Source organism: Anolis carolinensis, chromosome 5 (assembly GCF_035594765.1).
Source record: "Anolis carolinensis isolate JA03-04 chromosome 5, rAnoCar3.1.pri, whole genome shotgun sequence".
Taxonomy (NCBI): Eukaryota; Metazoa; Chordata; class Lepidosauria; order Squamata; family Dactyloidae; genus Anolis; species Anolis carolinensis.
In genome coordinates, this window is record NC_085845.1 from 186,182,727 (window position 1) to 186,203,580 (window position 20,854).

Consider the following 20,854-nt stretch of genomic DNA (forward strand, 5'->3'; position numbering starts at 1 on the left):
TCAGTTGTAAGTGCAGGGCTGATGGATAAAATATAAAAACCAGGTGACAAAATTGGGGATAGAGGGCAATGTATAACAGAGCACTTCCTTCTCTCTTTCCACCCCTGTTTACCTGCTGTAGCTATCAGCTCATATCCTGGACAGCTTTACAGCCTCCATAAGCTAGCCTTACAATACCACAGCTGCTGGGGATTTATATTTGAAGTTGGGACAGGTGGATGTGATGTCCCCTGATTCTTCCCACCATGAAACATTACTTGAATGCGTTTTAACAATGTGCAATTGCCTTTATTTTTTGTAGGTGTGTTTGTGCAGATAACTTTACATTGCTATTCAGGGTATTACCAAGGCAGGCAGTGGACCGCCACTCAAACTGTTCAGCAGTGGAGTATGGAGGAGTCTCCTTCTTTGGGTTTTTAAATAAAAGTCCATCTGTCAGGAGGACTTAGATCAGTGGTTCTCAACCTGTGGGTCCCCAGGTGTTTTGGCCTACGACTCCCAGAAATCCCATCCAGTTTACCAGCTGTTAGTATTTCTGGAAGTTGAAGACCAAAACATCTGGGGACCCACAGGTTGAGAACCACTGGTTTAAATAGTGTGTTTTTAAATGGCAGAGGGGTAGACCAAATGATCCTTAGAATCTCTTCCAACTTTATTACTCTTTTGATACCCTGAACTATGGCAGGTATTTTCCTCCACCAAAACTGCAACTGAATTTCACATCACACATGGTTAGTCCTCAGAATAGGATACTCACCTATTTATAAGGGTGAGGTTGTTTTTTTTTTTTAAGGAACCACAGTTTATGGTCTTAAAACACATTGGTCTAGGGTGAATTAAACTTAAATAAAACCCTTGAAGTTTGCTCCCTTCTTTGAAGCTTGAAATAATGCCTCTGAGTACTATGAAGAATCAGTCCAAGTTTAGCACTAGCATGAAAAGAAAAGAAAAAGCATATGCACTGCATAGCAACTCTTTTAAAAGTAGATCTCAGCAGTATAGTCCTTGTAATCCTGGGAAGTGAATTTAAAACATCTTGCATGAAAATACATAAAGCATTTAACCTGGAAGTCAAAGAGCAGAGGAAAAAGAAAAAGAGAAGCACGGGAGCACTGCAAAGGAAATCTCTCAAGAGGTGACATTTTCAAAGTGTCGTGCAGTCAATAACAGGCACATAGGAAGTCAGTTTGCTCCGTGTAGCCCCCAAGGCAACTCAAATCCAATCATTCGACTACCTGCTGCTAGTAACAGAGTGATCCTTGGCAAATTAGTGCAAGGCTCCAGTTAATTAAACTGCAAGACCACAAGCCCAGCGGAGGAGGCCTTCCTGTCTATATACTGGCAGCTGGGCAGCAAGCTTCCCCTCGGCCAGGTAGCCTCTTTGCACCCCAAAAGCCCTGCTGAGTAAGACAAACCTCACCTCTCTTAGAGATCCTTTAATGGTGGAAAGTTTATAGGCAATCCAGAGTGGGATGCAGATCATAGACGAGAGAGCCAGCAGCCAGCCCACAGTGTCTCCCCACCATGGGTAAACGTATTTCTTGTTGTATGTCAGCGGGGTGTATTTAATCAAGGAAAAGAGAAAAGTTGCCTGGAATAACAGAAAGGAAGAGTTAGATATGACAACATTAGCAACTATTGTCTTGCTTCATGGACTAAGAGAAAACAGCATCCGTCATAGGGTCAGCGTCCTAAATGTAGATATCTAATTTCATATATGATTTTGCAAATGAGACACAATATGCTAATCAGAGGCCCATAATTGTAAACATTCTAAATATTTAAAGTCTCCCTTTAAATATATTTAACCACAGAGTGCAGGGCCATGTGGCACATGGGGTCCCAAACTGCAATGCAATACTGTTTTGTTTTCTTCCATTCATTCATTCATTTACTGATAACTAGATAACCCCCGGTGGCGCAACGGATTAAACCACTGAGGTGCTGATCTTGCTGACCAAAAGGTTGGTGGTTCAAATCCGGGGAGCAGGGTGAGCTCCCACTGTCAACCCCAGCTTCTGCCAGCCTAGCAGTTTGAAAACATGCACATGTGAGTAGATCAAGAGGTACTGCTCCGGTGGGAAGGTAAAGGAGCTCCATGAAGTCATGCTGGCCACATGACCTTGGAGATGTCTATGGACAACACTGGCTCTTCAGTTTAGAAACTGAGACGAGCACCAACCCCCAGAGTCGGACACAACTAGACTTAATGTCAGGGGGAAACCTTTACCTTTACCTAGGCAGGCACACTAAGCCTAAAGGGATGACTACAGTTAGCAAAGAGGCTTCTTAAGGCTTAGGGTGTCCCTTTACCTAAAATAATCTTCCCCCAACCATGAGCCCCAACCACATGGGATGGGCAATTTAATCCACATCCTCCAACTATTTCATCTTTACAGGGATAATTCACTATTTAATTCTCAGTTGCCTTTAAAATAAACTGGTTTCTCTCCCCTCCCATTTTTCTTTCTTCATCCTTTACTTGTTATTTCCATTCCTGCAAACAGAATTCAACATGCAAAAGTACTTTGTACTCAGTTAACTCAACAAAAGGGATAGGTTTCACTCTTTCCTCCTTTTCAAGCTTTCTAAGATCTGTGGCTAAACTTCATTGTTTCTCTACTTATGCCTTCCTCATAAGTAATAATTTTGGCTGCTTTGTCACTTGACATTCTTTTGACAACACTCAGATGTGTCTCAGGTTTCATCTGTAAAATGTGGGAAGGTATGTTAATCCCATCATCCTCCATCAACATGGCGATGGAGAGTTAGGGCAGGCCGCCCTAACGTATATGTCTTGAGCCTATCAAATAAAGAGAGGCCATTTTTCTATTTACAAATCACATAGGCTCACTGCCTTTTTGCCAACTTTGTCTTAAACCTCCAGACAAAAGATGCTTCACTCACCAGGCAGACAGCTGGTGTGATGAATACCCAACAGTATTTGATGAGAGACCATGGCCGATACCCAATCATGTCTTCAATGTTATCATAGAAACGGTCAGCACCTTTAAAGGGGGATGAAATAAGAAATGAAGGGGAGGAGGGAAGCCAGCCTGCTAAAAACACATGAACAGAAGGCATGAAATACAATGGGACAGCTTTGGGAATCATACCAGGCACAGCGGCCTGCATAGAAAAAGAAACGAGCATGGAAAACAACAAGGCAGCCCTCAGCACTTGCTCTTGGCAATGGGACAATAAAGAGCAGATTAGTGCAGTGACCAAAATGATTCTTTCCTCCTCCTTCCTTGTTTGCTTGTTTACTTCTAGCAGGCCCTAAAGCTTCTTAGCACTTGCACACAATGTTCTCTGCGTCTTGAAACCAAATACAAAGAAGGCTCCTGATACTAAAAATTATGCATTGGATTTCATCCACTGGAAGCTGCTGCTGCTCAGTCATTTAGTCGTCTCCGACTCTTCGTGACCTCATGGACCAGTCCATGCTAGAGCTCCCTGTCGGCCGTCACCGCCCCCAGTTCCTTCAAGGTCGAGCCAGTCACTTCAAGAATACCGTCCATCCATCTTGCCCTTGGTCGGCCTCTCTTCCTTTTTCCTTCCATTTTCCCCAGCATCGTGATCTTTTCCAAGCTCTCCTGTCTCCTCATGATGTGGCCAAAATACTTCAGCTTTGCCTCTAATATCCTTCCCTCCAGTGAGCAGCCGGGCATTATTTCCTGGAGGATGGACTGGTTGGATCTTCTTGCGGTCCAAGGCACTCTCAGGATTTTCCTCCAGCACCAGAGTTCAAAAGCATCTATCTGCCTTCGCTCAGCCTTCCTTATGGTCCAGCTCTCGCATCCATAGGTTACTATGGGGAATACCACTGCTTTGACTATGCGGACCTTTGTTGCCAGTGTGATTTCTCTGCTCTTCACTATTTTGTCAAGGTTGGCCATTGCTCTCCTCCCAAGAAGTAAACGTCTTTTGATTTCCTGGCTACAGTCTGCATCTGCAGTGATCTTCGCGCCTAGAAATACAAAGTCTGTCACTGCCTCCACGTTTTCTCCCTCTATTTGCCAGTTATCAATAGGCGTAGTTGCCATGATCTTGGTTTTCTTGACGTTTAACTGCAACCCAGCTTTTGCACTTTCTTCTTTCACCTTGGTGATAAGGCTCCTTAGTTCCTCCTCGCTTTTGGCCATCAGAGTAGTATCATCTGCATACCTAAGGTTGTTAATGTTTCTTCCAGCAATTTTAACTGGGTTGCCTTGGATTCCTCAAGCCCCGCATGTCGCATGATGTGTTCTGTGTACAAGTTGAATAGGGAGGGTGAAAGTATGCAGCCCTGCCGCACTCCTTTCCCAATCTTGAACCAGTCTGTTGTTCCGTGATCTGTTCTTACTGTGGCTACTTGGTCTTTATACAGATTTCTCAGGAGACAGACAAGGTGACTTAGTATCCCCATACCACCAAGAACATGCCACTGGAAGCATTCTGTGATATTTCCCAACTATTGCTATAAATGTGTTTGCGACATCTCAATGAGTTTCCGGAGCCAATTCAAAGTGCAGATTATTACCTATAAAGTCCTATATGCTTTGAGTCCAACCTATCTTCGAGACCGCATCTCTTTCTATGAACCAACACAGGCTTTAAGATCTACCAGGGAGGCCCTCCTCTCAGTCCCACCTCCGTCAAGTGTGGTTGGTGAGGGTGAGAGAGAGGGCCTTCTCAGTAGTGGCCCCCAAGCTTTGGAGATCAGGCTAGCCCCCACCCTCTGATCTTCCGCACACAACTAAATACCTGGCTTTTCTGATAAGCCTTCGATCATGTTTAGACTCTCTAATAATACATATGAGAACCTATAGATTCTTAGATTAGCACATTATAATTTTGAGGTTGAATACTGCTGTTTTACCTACTGCAATTGCTGTATTTTATTGATTTTACTAAGGGGTACTGTGAATTTATGATGTTGTGTTTGACTGTTTGTCTATGTTTTGTTTTGCACTTGTTGTATTTGTATGTCACACTTTGAGTGTTCTGTGAGCCGCCCCGAATCCATCTGGGAGATGGTGGCGGGATATAAATAAATTATTATTATTATTATTATTATTATTATTATTATTATTATTATTATTAATGCAAGCTGCTTCCCCAGACATGGTTCTAGTCTGGTGCTTTAACACCTGTGTCAGAGAGCACAGAGAGGACGTTCATAAAATGGCCCTTTGCCTACCACTTGGTATGTACTTACCATACACCCAGCCAATGCAGAGCGTTTCAAAAATGGCAACAAAGAGCAGGCACATCCCACTAGCAGCATAGTAGTCAAACAGCTGGAAGACGTACATCCCACCCTGAGGAAGAGAGCAGAAACATGAAACAGGAAGAGATGCTCACAAATTTTGCTTCTGTATGTTTTCTTATTGTAGCACAATTGTCCAAAGATAGGGAGAAAGCAATATTTATCTAGAAACGTACTCCCCCCTTCAAAACAAGAGGTATTCTCCCTAAATATCCTGCTTACAAAAGAATCCACACCCCTAGAAGCTTCTTGGAAGTGATGATTTGCTTATACAAAAGGAATATGGGATGTTGATGCCTTGTTTGCACAAAAATTGCACTTTTAACGGTAAATAACAGCTTTCCACCATTTTTGAGGCAGCCTTTAGTGGGTGAACGGAGCTGCACAGTATCCACAGCATTTATGTGAAGCCTGCTTTCCCTCATCCAAATTTTATAGTTGTTTTCCTTCTGACTGAAAAAACGTAGTTCCACACCTTGTCATTCTTTTGGTATGTATAAAGATAAAAGCGCAGTTTCTTCAATATCACCTGCAACCCCATAATTCTCCTGCCTGCGAATGCCATGCTTTCAAGAAATATTTTATTGTCAAATGCTCCAGTTGCTGCTTGGATAGACTGCATTATTTAATGTTAACTGCTCTCAAGTGACAAGTGTTATATGTGTTGCACTGCAGAGGGAGATATTCCTGTATGGATAAATAATTACTGCAAAACCCTCAGCCCTGGAGACTATTCCTTAAAATATGTGGCAGCATAATGGGAAGGCCAATGATAGAGACTTGTCTTTGGAATTCAGTCCGTGTGATGCTCTCCTTTCAGCCTCTTATTACCACAAGACTGAAAAAAAAAGATGATAGGTTATAGTCTGGGAATGCAGAATGTCTATATTTAAGTTCCTGCATGGAGAGAAATAAGGAATGCAGGGTATCCAAGAGGACTGCATCTACGAAAACTATTTTATGCCTCTGCAGCATGTTGACAAGGAGTTAAATCTAATACACAGATGCCAATACGCTGCGTGAAGTCTGCTCGGGATCCTCTTACAGTCCTATCTGAAGGAAACCCCTTGACTTCTAGGAAAGCAAAACCTTGGATTCGTTCAGTTTCAAAACCTTAGATTTTGGTTTTAGAAACAAACAAAAAATTCTCTAACAAAAGACAGATTTGAGAATGAAAGTGTAACTCCTAGCTAAGACCAGACAGAAATAGGCTATTCATGGAGAGTAAATTAAAATGTTCCAGTGTGCTTTGCCCATACGAAACCCTGCTTAGCTTCAGCAAGGACAACTCATGTAGTTTCAGATCATGGTCTTGAAATTTAGCACCAATGACAATTAATAATTCTTCCAAAGTTACAGACGTTTCATCTATCTGTCTCATTTTCATTGCATTCTCAAAACTCCAACAGTATCTTCCTCCCATTTCCAGATGAGGATGTGCTTTTTTTCTTCTTACATATAAATTGTTGTCTATTTTTGAACTATTTTTTTCTAAAATGCACATGTTTTTTGCACAAATTATTCGAATGCACATATTTTCCCCATACATTAAAGCAGGAGTGGGAAGTATGTGGTTGTCCTGATCAGCCAATGCTGGGGAATGCTGGTAATTGAAATCCATTAACAGCTGGAGGGTAATAGCTAGATAGACACCCCCAGAAAAAAAGTGTATTTGTGCACATTTTTAAAACTATACATTTAGTTGTATATATTTTTCAGTGCAAACACACATTTGCATTCACTTTACTTCATCAAAATGCATAGCAAGACTTGGTAACATATCTATTTTCTGAGTCAAGAATAATAGCGATTACTTTCTTTTCCACCTCTAACCCCAGCTGAAACTTTACATCTAAGAAGTTGTGTGAAGAAAAGAAATGTAGCCCTTTTTTCACAAGTCTTTACCTCTGTGATCATGATCAAGCCTACGAAGTAGGAGATGATAGAGATCAGAAGAATGAGAATTTCTCTGCGGTTCTTTTTCCGGAAAATCCCAGGATACATGTCGACTACGGCGGTCACCAGGCTCTCCACACAGACAAACTAAGGATACAGGCATGGAAACACACATAAGATCCTTCCCATTCTAGAAACTCGCTTGATTTAAACTTCCCTTTCACTCAATGAAACACCCATGAATTGTTGGACACAGTCACAGAGAATCTCCCAAATCCTCTAGATAACTTACACCTCGAGTTAGACAATAACAATTGTATTGTTTTCTCCACCCATAAGCTGGAAAAGGGATCATTGCTCCTGATACATATATTCAGTCCCCTTTGGCAATAGGCAGATCAATTTTTTGCAGATTTTCATACCATTCAAAAATCTGTAAAATCTGCCTGACCCGCAGGCAGCTGTGTGACAGTAAAAACATATGTGTGTAGTATAAACTTTATGATACATTTTCCATAAGGTCAAAATGACTTGAGGACACACATCAACAATAGTATACAATAAAAAGCAATGTTTTTCTCAAACCATATTTCCCCCAGAATTCAATATATCTAATATATGGTGTTGTAAAAATCCATCAAGTGATGGTCAAATGCTGAAGCAGAGGGTATAATACCATCCAGTCTGGAAAAGGCTTTTGGATTATTACTGTTATAAAACAGAGAGTGGCCACTCAAAATCACCCTTGGTTCTCTTAAAAATAATTCTGCACCTGTAGTCTGTAGGTATTTTTAATAATTACCTATAGAGTTAATTCTCTATAATCTTACTAAAGATACTCTTAAAGTAGCCTGGTGTTAATGTGTTGTTGAAGGCTTTCATGGCTGGAATCACAGGGTTATTGTGTGTTTTCCGGGCTATATGGCCATGTTCCAGAAGTATTCTCTCCTGACATTTCGCCCACATCTATGGCAGGTACACCTCACAACGCCTAAGGATGCCTGCCATAGATATTGGCAAAACATCAGGAGAGAATACTTCTGGAACATGGCCATACAGCCCGGAAAACACACAACAAGCCTGGTGTTATTTTCCAATTGGGGGCACTGCCCACAATAATTCTGCCCCATGAAATGCTCTGCGAGTCTCCAAAAGAGAGTGAAGTACTGAAAATCATGCATACGCTGAATTCATATTTCCCTTGGTAACACTCTCTTTTCTTTGGATGCCTAAACTATATTTCTAAATGTTCAACCGATATGTTAAAGTACTGCAATACTAGAGGCTTGTGGACTGAAAGGAAATAGCATTGCAGAGACAGAACTCTAATTTGGAAGGACCAATGCACTCATTTCCCCCTGCCCCTATATCTACACCACTGGTTTAACTTAGGATGAGATTTGGTCACCCCTTTAGATGATGTTGGACTGCCAATTCCATAAGCCCTAGATAGAAAAGCAAAAGGTGAGGAATGCTGTGAGCTACAGTTCAAAGTCGTATTGAAGGCAAATGATTCCCACCCTTCTGCTAACCCAGCTTTGCTAGCGGACAAGGACTAGCAGTGGCTCCCAAGATTTCGGACAGGATTTGTTCCTTGTCCGATCTTGAAATGCTGAGAGTCAAACCTGGGGCATTCTGCATATAAATCATTTCATGCTGATCTACTGGAAGACAACCCCCACATCAATTCTTATATGTTTTCCCCTTACTAGTAATGAGACTAAGACAAGGCTCAATAGGCAATATCCAATTGGAATGGGTTAGATCTTTCAGCCACATCAGACTCCTCAGGGATCATTTTACCATCACCATTAGTATCTATGGCAGTATAACAAGATGAAGGTACTTCTCAGAATGTTGGAAACGATGTACTATTTGGATGCCAAATGTTGAGTAAACTCCAACTACATGGGGAAAAGCCTTTTTGTTGGTGGACCTATCTGGGCATCTTAAATATAACCTGGGTTAAGTTTTTAGTCTATCTTAATCCATTCCTGCCACTTCTCCATTCAAAGGCAGAGGGTGGGAATCATGGGGTCCTTCACAAGTTACTCAACTTCAACTCCAAGCCATCCTTGCCAGCATAGCAAATGGTGAGGCATCTTGGCAGCTGTTGTCTCACAATTAAAGAACACACATTTTCCACCTCTGATTCAGGATGAAGGTGGGGGGGTATCTTTCTGGTTAAGCAGAGGACTTTGCCCATTCAACACATCTTTACCTGGCTGTCCAATCCCAGTAGAACGATCATGACAAAGAAGAAACAGGCCCATAATGGAGAGAAAGGCAGCATAACAACAGCCCGGGGGTATGCTATGAATGCCAGTCCAGGCCCTGTAAAGGGAAAGAAGCTGAAATGAGTGTGCTTGAATATGGGAGCTTTGAATACACACTGATAATATTGATCAAGCATGGAGGGCAATACCATCTGAGATGATAATCCTATTTTGGGTTTTCAACAATGAATGTACTGATTGGAGATTATGAGAATTATATTCCAATACTTGGAGTGTATTTACTTGGAGATGATTATATGAGTATCTTCAATTCTGTGCCTTGAGAAATGACTGAATGCTTCTAGACACACACCCACACACAAACCTTTGCATGCCCAGACACATAGAAAACAAACACATTAAAAAGAAAGATAGGCTCAACGCTCTGTGCCTGACATTTCCATTTACTAGGTATATGGTTTTTTTTACATGTACAGAGGAGCACTCCATAAGAGAAAAGACTATGGATTAGCACATTAGGAAAGGCTCAGTGCAGCACTATTTCCAATGACAGCAAAAAGTCGGGAAGGATCTGATTCTGAACGTTTTATTTATTTATTCACGCACCAACACTCTTTTGCATTGTTTAGATGACATATAAATAAGGTAAATGCAAGTTGTGGGAAAAACAGACCCCCCTCCCTCTCTCATAATGCTAGAACCTGGGATTGTCTACTAAAGCGGAATGACTGATTCAGAACAGATAAAGTGCTTCTTTACAAAGTGCATGCTTAAATTGCAGCATTCACTGCCACAGGAGTAAGGATGGCTGCTAATCTAGATGTCTTTAAAAGAAGATTGACAAATTCATGGAAGGTGAGGTCAAAAGTGAATGCAAGTCAAAATGACTATATATCATTTCCAGGATCAGAGGTGACAGCAGAGTATCAGAGTTATGCTTCTAGATATCAGTTACTTGAGAAAAGAAGAGGAAGGGTGAAGTTGTTTCTCCTACTGACACTGGTATCATCGTCATGATCATCTTTATTTATACCTTGTTTTCTTCCTAAAACCTGGATTTAAGACAGTGCTCATGCTCTGCTGGTCAACATCCAATGGGCAGTTACTATGTGAACACAATGTTGGATTAGATACAACATAGGTTGAGATCCACCATAGCTCTCCTTGTATTACTGGTTTGCATGTATGACTTAGAATCTTAAATATTCATACTTTTTGCATAGTATTAAAGTCATAGAATAAATGTGTTGAGAACCTGGTACTGAAAATGCACCTATACTGCTGAAATATGTCTTGTTATTTGAGCCAGGATTTCACTATTAAAAATAACTCTAACTTGAGGGTTGTTTTGCACATTATGTAGCAGAAAACCCAGGTTTTCCACCTGGCAACATTGAATAAAGTTGTCTATACCAGTCTTGGCTTCCTGAGAAGTGCACCTTGATAACATTCAAATTTGAAAGCATGTGTTTGCCAAGGTCTCACATTACATTTTTAGGTGCTAAAGGGAAACACCTTGTGTGCATGATTGCAAATATGTGGATTTGCCTTTATAGGATTTGAAACACTGCAGGAGTTAAAGACATGAGCATTTCCCTATAGCCAGAAATGGATTGAGCACATTCTTCTGAAATGTACATGGACTGGGCTTTAGCACAACTGGTAAATCACTAGCAGTAATAAGATCTACTAACCAAAAGGTAGCCAGTTTGAAGCCTGGTTGGGGTGAGCACTCGACCGTCAAGCCCAGCTCACTGTTTACCCAAGCAGTTTGAAAACAGCTTAGAGCTGTAAGTAGAAATTAGGTACTGCTAATTAGCGGGGGAAGTATTTTATGACACCATAAAGAACAAGACCAGAAATGCGATGACCAAAAGGAAGGTGGAAGGAGGAAGTCTGATGGCTTTTCGTCATAGAGAATGGAGCAACACCACCCCCCTGTGACTGAATCTGAACTCAACTTCCAAGGCATCAAAACTGGACTTTGAAACAACATACCTCCTTTCTGTCTGTTCTGTTCTGTCTGTCCAAACGGCATTGAATGTTTGCCGTGTATGTGTGCTGTGATCCGCCCTGACTCCCCTTAGGGAGATAGGGCAGAATATAAATAAAGTTTTGTTATTATTATTATCATTATTATTATTTTTACTAAAGAAGTCCGATGTGACAGTTCTGCTATGTACACCATCACCAATGGAAGTGAGGTGAGAAATGTCAAAATCACTGCAAGAGATTGGGGAGGAGGCACATCTTGGTTCCAGAGGCCATAGATCCACAGTTGAAGAAAATTAGCAGGAGCTACCTTTCAAGGCATGCAGGGAATCATATAAACCAAGGATTTGGCACTCCTGATGCTCTTGACAAAAAATTCCCAGAATCCCTAGCCAGCAAAGATAATGATGAGGCATATTATGAGAGTTATGGTTCATGGCTGCCCACCGTGTTAACATAAAGAAAATATGGTGGTCATCATTATACCAGCTTGCCATTTGTGTGTTCGGTATAAAGGTCCACATACACAAACTGCTCACCTGACTCAGCTACTTCAGAAATAGGCACACCTTGTTCTTCTGCCATAAAGCCCAAGATGGAAAAGATTGCAAAGCCAGCTATAAAACTTGTACCGCTGTTCAGAAAACATAGAGCAATGCAGTCCCTAGGAAGAAGAAACCAATGTCAGTGCAGAAGGCCAAACATCCAGTTAGAAAAGAGCATTATTTATTTATTATTTATTTGCGACATTTATATACCGCCCTTCTCACCCCGAAGGGGACTCAGGGCGGTTTACAAGTATATATACATACAATATATTATATTATACAACTATATTGCAATATTATTAGTAATATTGCATGTAATATAAATATACAATTATAATAGTGAATTATGCATTGTTCTACAAGAGGGGTGGTCAAGCTAATAGCATGTATCACATAAGACAAAAGGATCTTACAAAGAAATGCACATCTCACAGTTGTAACTCGGTTGACTACAGCTACACCCTTCAGCTACACCCAAGAGTACTAAAGGAACTAGCGGAAGTTATTTCAGAACCACTGGCAATTATCTTCGAGAGTTCTTGGAGAACGGGAGAAGTCCCAGCAGATTGGAGGAGGGCGAATGTGGTCCCTATCTTCAAGAAGGGAAAAAAGAACGACCCAAACAATTACCGTCCGGTCAGCCTCACATCAATACCAGGCAAAATTCTGGAAAAGATCATTAAGGAAGTGGTCTGCGAACACTTAGAAACAAATGCGGTCATTGCTAATAGTCAACACGGATTTACCAAAAACAAGTCATGCCAGACTAATCTGATCTCTTTTTTCGATAGAGTTACGAGTTGGGTCGATACAGGGAATGCTGTGGATGTAGCGTACCTGGATTTCAGTAAGGCCTTCGACAAAGTCCCCCACGACCTTCTGGCAAACAAACTAGTAAAATGTGGGCTAGACAAAACTACGGTTAGGTGGATCTGTAATTGGCTAAGCGAACGAACCCAAAGGGTGCTCACCAATGCGTCGTCTTCATCATGGAAAGAAGTGACAAGTGGAGTGCCGCAGGGCTCCGTCCTGGGCCCGGTTCTGTTCAACATCTTTATTAATGACTTAGACGAAGGGTTAGAAGGCACGATCATCAAGTTTGCAGACGACACAAAACTGGGAGGGATAGCTAACACTCCAGAAGACAGGAGCAGAATTCAAAACGATCTTGACAGACTAGAGAGATGGGCCAAAACTAACAAAATGAAGTTCAACAGGGACAAATGCAAGATACTTCACTTCGGCAGAAAAAATGGAAATCAAAGATACAGAATGGGGGACGCCTGGCTTGACAGCAGTGTGTGCGAAAAAGACCTTGGAGTCCTCGTGGACAACAAGTTAAACATGAGCCAACAATGTGATGCGGCTGCTAAAAAAGCCAATGGGATTCTGGCCTGCATCAATAGGGGAATAGCGTCTAGATCCAGGGAAGTTATGCTCCCCCTCTATTCTGCCTTGGTCAGACCACACCTGGAATACTGTGTCCAATTTTGGGCACCACAGTTGAAGGGAGATGTTGACAAACTGGAAAGCGTCCAGAGGAGGGCGACTAAAATGATTAAGGGTCTGGAGAACAAGCCCTATGAGGAGCGGCTTAAAGAGCTGGGCATGTTTAGCCTGCAGAAGAGAAGGCTGAGAGGAGACATGATAGCCATGTACAAATACGTGAAGGGAAGTCATAGGGAAGAGGGAGCAAGCTTGTTTTCTGCTGCCCTGCAGACTAGGACACGGAACAATGGCTTCAAACTACAGGAAAGGAGATTCCACTTGAACATCAGGAAGAACTTCCTCACTGTGAGAGCTGTTCGACAGTGGAACTCTCTCCCCGGGGCCGTGGTGGAGGCTCCTTCTTTGGAGGCTTTTAAGCAGAGGCTGGATGGCCATCTGTCGGGGGTGCTTTGAATGCGATTTCCTGCTTCTTAGCAGGGGGTTGGACTAGATGGCCCATGTGGTCTCTTCCAACTCTACTATTCTATGATTCTATGATTCTACATGAATGTTGACTAATCAATTTATTTTCCATTCATCTGAATATGAATAACAATTCTGAAAAATCTTTTAATTTTTTTCAGATGAAAAAGAAGCTCAGAAGAGGTATTTTCATTGGAATGAAAGATGGATTTTTAAAATAAAGTAGTCGCCAACCATAGATTTTGAGAAACTTTCAATTCAAAGAGTTTTTAAAATAACATCCTGCCCAATTCTTCAGGGACATCTTTTTAATCAAAAGATTATTAACTTACTACATTGCAGCCTTCAATTTATACCAAGAAGAGTAATATCCTTCTGTGGTATTTGCTCAAAAGGAAACATCTCATTCAAAGTTAATTTGAAGCTTTCTCCTCACAGCTTTTGCCTGTTTCAGTGCATCCTATCAAATATGTCAAGTGGGTTACTGATTAATAGTTTCTTAATTGCAACTTCATTAGTTTCTATTCACCACCAGGTGCAGAGCTCTAATCTCATAATTTATCCATTGCTCCTGCTTTTCATTTTTAGTTAATTAAAAACTATATAATTACAATGCAGTTTAAAGCACTAGCAATTGAGTTGCCACACTGGACAGGAAGCAATTTTTTTAAATGCTGAAAGGAAGAAATTTATGTTAAAAGTATAGGAGCCTTGATGAATCTCAATGATATTTTCCAGTTCGTATGTATTAGGTTGTTGTTTTTTAATTATTGAAATCTCCCTCTATGAACCATCACGGAGATTAAGATCTTCCAGGGATACCCTGCTCTCGGTCCCGTTACTGTCACAGGCGCATTTGGCGAGGACGAAAGAGAGGGCCTTCTCAGTGATTGCCTTTCAGCTTTGGAACTCTCTCCCTGGTGAGATTAGATCAGCGCCCTCTCTCCTGTCCTTCAGAAAGATGAAAAAAACTTGGCTGTGGGAACAAGCCTTTGGGACAGTGCAATAAGGCAACCGTGGGAAACTTCACCCTGCTGACCAGATTTGTATGGCTGATCTGAGATGGTTTTTTTAAAAAAATTTTTTAAAAGTGGAGATAATTATTTTTATTGTTTACTAGCTGTGCCCAGCCACGCGTTGCTGTGGCGAAGTATGGTGGTATGGGAAATAAAGTATCGAGGAATTGGTGGTAGTTAAGGTAAAGGGTAAAGATTTTCCCCTGACATTAAGTCCAGTCGTGTCTGACTCTGGGGGTTGGTGCTTATCTCAATTTCTAAACCGAAGAGCTGGCATTGTCTGTAGACTCCTCCAAGGTCATGTGGCATGACTGCATGGAGCGCTGTTACCTTCCCGCCGGAGTAGTACCTATTCATTTACTCTCATTTGCATGTTTTTGAACTTTAGGGTTGGCAGAAGCTGGGGCTAACAGTGGGGGCTCTCTTCGCTCCCCCAATTCAAACCTTTCAGTCCAGAAGTTCAGCAGCTCAGTGCTTTAGCATGCTGAGCCATCAGGGGATATTATTTCCTAAAGGTTGTGAATATACAATATTTCTGATTGTTTTTTTTTGTCTTTTGGAGGCAAGTATGAATGCTGTAATTAGGCAAAATGATTAGCATGTAATGGCCTTGCAGCTTTAAAGCCTGGCTGCTTCCTCCCTGAGTGAATTTTTTGTTGGGAGGTGTTAGCTGGCCCTGATTGCTTCCTGTCTGGAATTACCTTGTTTTCAGAGTGGTGTTCTTTGCGATATTTTATGTGCTTCTACTGTCTGTGGCCCTCAGAAAACAGGATTTGTCAGATTTTGGTGATGGGAATACTTTGTTGGGACGTGTTAGCTGGTCCTGATTGTTTCCTGTGTGGAATTCCCCTGTTTTCAGAGTGTTGTTCTTGGCAGCAATTGGATAAAAACAATTATTCCTCTCCCTCTAATTAGGACTTTATTTTTCTTTTCTTTTTGTTGTATGAACATAGAGGCATGGATGAGGGGTTATGCTGCCACGTTTAGTGTTTCTGGGATGTGTAGTTTTGTCCTAGGCCGAAATTTCATTGCCCTTTTATATATATATAGATGTATATTTATAGTTTATTTTATGTTCCGGCAATTAATGTTTGTCATATATATGTTGTGCTCCGCCCTGAGTCCCCTTTGGGGTGAGAAGGGCAGAATATAAATTATTATTATTATTACTATTATTATTATTATTATTATTATTATTATTATCTGCATTTCTATACCACTTTTCTCATCCCTGGAGGGGCTCAAAGCAGTTTACAGCATAATAAATGGCAAAATACAATGCCTTACATATATATAAAAATATATCACATATCTAAATCAAAAACATACAACTGTAGATTAAAAACCATTAAAACGATAAAAACATCAAACATAGACATATGCATGAAACATGTTATTACAGCAATTAACATAGATCCCTTCTCTTCCCCCTCTTGTTCTTCTTTAAAACACACAAAAATCCAAGAGAGGCTGATATTATCTATATTCCTCATAAAAAGTAAGTAAACAAATGGCAACAATCACATACTAATCTGGTAATTTCAATACATGAGACCAGATGAGAGACTCCCTCCTGGGCACACAGAAGACTGGGTGACATGGAAGGAACTGAACAGACTGCACTCTGGCACCACGAGTTGCATAGTCAACCTTCAGAAATGGGGCTACAAAGTGGAGTCTGCAACATGCGAGTGTGGGGAAGAGCAAAGCACAGACCACTTACTGCAATGTGGTTTGAGCCCTGTCACATGCACAATGGAGGACCTTCTCGTAGTGATACCAGAGGACATTTAGTATAATGCCAAGTTTTTAACTTTGTTTCTAAATACATTACAATTGTACCCTCCGTTTTGCTTCTGATACAATAAATAAATAACTGAATTTTTCACAATATATCATAGATTGTGTTGAATGGATGGATTCCAGAAGAGAATTCAATTTCTGTTGGGAAACTAGTATTTCTTATAACATGTAATTTTCTATTTAAAAAGGAAAAACACAAATAATACCCTCCATCATTTCACAGACGATAGCCAGGACATTGGCCTAAGCAATATCAAATGTAGCCAAGATGGCAAAAGTTATTAATGAAAAAGAACACAGAAACTAGGAGAGGCTGCAGCAGTTTGTTTTGGGCCAAGCCTTCAGGAAAAGACTAGACTTCACCTCTCCTTTGTTCTCTCTCTGATGGGTAAATGAGCACAAGCTACTTTCTCATTATATACTAAGTTTGCAACAACAGAAGCTTAATACAAAGAAAGGAAATGGGTAGAGAAGAAACAAATTGGGACATTTTAAAAACAATTGAATAGGCAGGACAATGGATGGTAAACAGTGACTGTCAAGGCCAAATTAGGACAGTTGGAGGGTGTGACAAATAATTTCATTTAATTTTGAAATGGGGGACTCCAACAAAAATGGGAAACAAAAGTAGGAATTCTTCAACCTGATAAGTTATTTCAGCGATGTTTAAAGGCTATTAAATGCTTCAGAAAGAAAGGAGCAAACGCAAAGGCTGGGTCCTTGAATTCTATAAGTAGTACTCTTCAGTTACCTGTAACAGTTGTTGTGATATTTGTTGTAGCTGCCCAAAGCTGTCAGGCATCCCAGGCAAATGGCATAGGAGAAGAAGATCTGAGTGCCTGCATCCATCCACACCTGAAAGCCAAAAATATATACATGGGTAGAGCATCCAGTCAGAAGAGCATTTCCAGTATACATTGAAAGATATTGTTGGTTTCTTTATGATGGCTGACCAAATGTTGTAGATGGAGAACTACCCCAAAAATGTACCATAGAAGAAGTTATCTATCTGCCTCATCACACCAAAGCATGGATCCACTCTAAAGCTAGTTTCTGTCTCCTGCAGAAATCTGGGGTTTATAGTTTGGTGAGGCCCAGGTCCTGCCTGGCTGAGCTGTTTAAAGGCCCCTCCCTAAAGTGGATTTAAAGTGGATCCAAGCTCTAGTGTGATGAGGTCCTATGATACTCATTTGGTGGTGTTGTTATGCATATTCAAGTCATGCCTAGCAAACGGTTCTTTTGTCATATAGTTTACATGGCAAGATGTCCAATTTTTAGCTATGAAATGCTAAAAGGTATAACATCTGGTTGGCCAGGTTGAGCAAAGTTGTATTTTGCTCTCTCTTCTGCTTCTGCCAAATGTCCATCACCTATTATGCTGGCCTGGGAAGACTTTTAGGACTTTATTGCACGAGGCAGGCACACTGGCATTGATGCTCCTAAGCCCTTTGAAGTTTTCCTTTTCTTGGAAGACACAGAGGTGTGAGTCATACAACCCCTCTTGCACCTGTCAAACAGGCCTACTTCCTCCTACTATGGTGGAGGAACTTTCAACTACCAGTTTAGTAAGCTTTCCATACACCGGATGGAGGAGGTGCCATTATTTCTTTCCTCATGCAGCAAAATATCTTGGGCCAGCTTCATGGCACCACTAGGGTTGGTGTCACCCTCATGGACCTCCTCCTATACTAAACCATGCCAGAATATTGTAGCAAAAATACCAGAAAATTTGACAAATTCAGTTATTACAAAAAGCAGTAGCAACGAAAATGTTAGTGTGTGTTTGTTGCATGTGGAGACAAGGCCACATGATTTGAAGCATCACTGTAATTGGATAATAAAGACAGCTCTGACTAGAGCGCATGCACATTAGACATTTCAAAAAGTAAATCAGCATAGATTTTTAGCTTTTTGGATATTTTTTGACACAGTACATGTAAGCTAAAGCTGGGCATATTAAAATGTTTTTGCGTTTATATCTAATATTTATTTAGAAATGTAATACATTTTTGCAGAAATGCTGAACCATTTTATAGACTGAAACACTGCGCAATTTTTATAGACAGTAATTTTAGTGACAATCCTTCTGATAGTGTCACCCAGTGTGGTTCACACTCCCCACACATCCATGGGTGAGCTCTTTATGTTGCATTTGTTTGATCTCTGATATCATCTTGACTTTAAAAGGAAGAAGGGAAGAAAGAGAAGCAGAAAAGTATCACTGATAGAAGGAGCTGTAAGGAATCAAAGAAAGAAAAAGAAACAGAAAAAGAAAAATTGGGAGTTGGAAGGAGGAGGAGAGAGGCTCACAAAAGAACTGCAGAAACATGAACATGTCTACTTCCCCCACTTAACTTACCTGGGGATCACTGAGCCGTGTAATGTCTGGGTAAAGGTAGAAGAGGATCCCTTTAGATGCTCCAGGCAGAGAGACTCCCCTGATCAGTAGAACTACCAGCATGAGGTAGGGGAAGGTGGCCGTAAAGTACACCACCTAGCAAAGGAGCAAAACGTGGGAAAGGTGAGCAACTCACATGAGAAAACATACTGTGAAGCAAGCCAGATAGAAGTGCAAAGCTTTGAGTAAACCCATGACAAAGACAGCTTATGTTTTGAAAGATTGTTGGGAACAGTATGAAAAACAAAGAGACTTGCTTTGCCTGGAATGATCACACAGATGGCTACAATTTATAGCAGCTATGGCTTTGAGTTCCACCATTTGGTATCAATGCTTTTGTGTCACAAGCTAGATACCATACAGTAAGAAGAAGTGATGGCTAAGGCTATGAAAAAATAATACATAAAACCCTAAGACTCCTGGACAACCCCTATTGTATTGCTTATTCCAGGTGACCCACAGAAAGCAAGTGTAATGTAGTGCTTTGAATGTTGAATTGGAACTCCAGGAAACCAGGGTTCAAATTCACTTTCAGCCATGGAAACTTACTGAGTGAACTTGGGCAAATTATGCTCTCCCAACCTCAGAGGAAGACAAAGGTAAGTTCACTCTGAACAAATATTACCAAGAAAACCATGTGCCATATATCACAAACTACTTGAAGACAGCACAGGTGCCCCACAAATGTCATAATTCTGTAGCATTTGAACTTAAGATGATATATGTATATATCACACATTATACATAAAAATGGAGTCATTCATTGCTTATAATAACTGGGATGCTACATCAAGCTACCTTAGGCAACTACATCATTTGACACATGAACCTCAGGATATGGGGGAGGGGATTGAGCCCCTGCAGATTACATTGTATGCCCTGTGTCCCATCCATCCCAAAATGATGAGGTAATATTAGACCACCAAGACTTCTGTGTAGTTGAGCTGTTCCAAGAATGATTTCAAAAATGCACTACTAATCAAACAGAAAGAATTAAGAATATGGTTGTATTTGACCCCACCTTAGTCAACTAACTAGTGTTGCATGCAATCAATCCTGTCTTCCACAAACCCATTCTTGGTTTGTCACTGCCATCTCAGATCCTATATGTATGTGGAGTTGTGCTTTTTCTTTTCTTTTCTTTTTTGAAACAATATGCATTGTTTTAATATTTGCTTACAGATTGATCTAGGGGGGAAATGTGCTTTGTTCATGGCTGCAAATGGAATAGCAAGAGAAGTTGTGTGTGGCTTTAAGGAAGGACAAGCGACCTCCCATCTCAAGAAAATGCCCATCCTGTCTTAGAGAAGTCTATGCAGTTCTACATGAGCTCCTTCTTAAATGAAGAAGCCTTTCTATGTGGAAAGCACGATTGCCATTGAACTGCTGGTGCATGTTATTGGTTAGTCCTCGGTTCACAGGGAATCACTGTGGTTTCAGAATTTGTGGCTGTGTATATTTGTTTAAGGCTTTCCATCCCGAGTCTGTCAAAAAGCAAGTGAAAAGCAAATTGAAGTTCAGCTGAAAACAGTTCATATCAAGGAGGCCTCTAAAACAAAAACACAGCATTTTTGTTTCATGTTCTTTCTCTTCCCTTTGGGCATGGTTCAAATGGAATTGACTCTTTTTTTACCAATTTATTTGTGAACTGAAATCACAGAACCAGATGAAGACTGTGGGTCTTATGAATCAGTCTGAACCATGTTATAACATGCATTGTACTTGGCATCAAATATGCTATCATATTTGAAAGTCTAGAGCTGCATGTAAGGTCACTGAACTTTTCGTTATATATAAAGATG

General features: G+C 40.8%; 1 protein-coding gene across 1 annotated transcript in view; it reads right to left on the bottom strand.

The window, feature by feature from the left end:
- Positions 1-20,854, bottom strand: part of LOC100552069 (sodium- and chloride-dependent GABA transporter 2) — a 55,142-nt gene that overhangs the window by 3,008 nt on the left and 31,280 nt on the right. Inside the window, exons 7-14 of the mRNA XM_008110443.3 lie at positions 19,014-19,148; positions 17,406-17,509; positions 11,916-12,040; positions 9,369-9,481; positions 7,157-7,294; positions 5,201-5,303; positions 2,908-3,008; positions 1,421-1,591 (exon numbers count right to left, since the gene is read on the bottom strand). Coding sequence (XP_008108650.2) covers positions 1,421-1,591; positions 2,908-3,008; positions 5,201-5,303; positions 7,157-7,294; positions 9,369-9,481; positions 11,916-12,040; positions 17,406-17,509; positions 19,014-19,148 — 990 coding nt within the window. The remainder of the gene's footprint in view (positions 1-1,420; positions 1,592-2,907; positions 3,009-5,200; positions 5,304-7,156; positions 7,295-9,368; positions 9,482-11,915; positions 12,041-17,405; positions 17,510-19,013; positions 19,149-20,854) is intronic.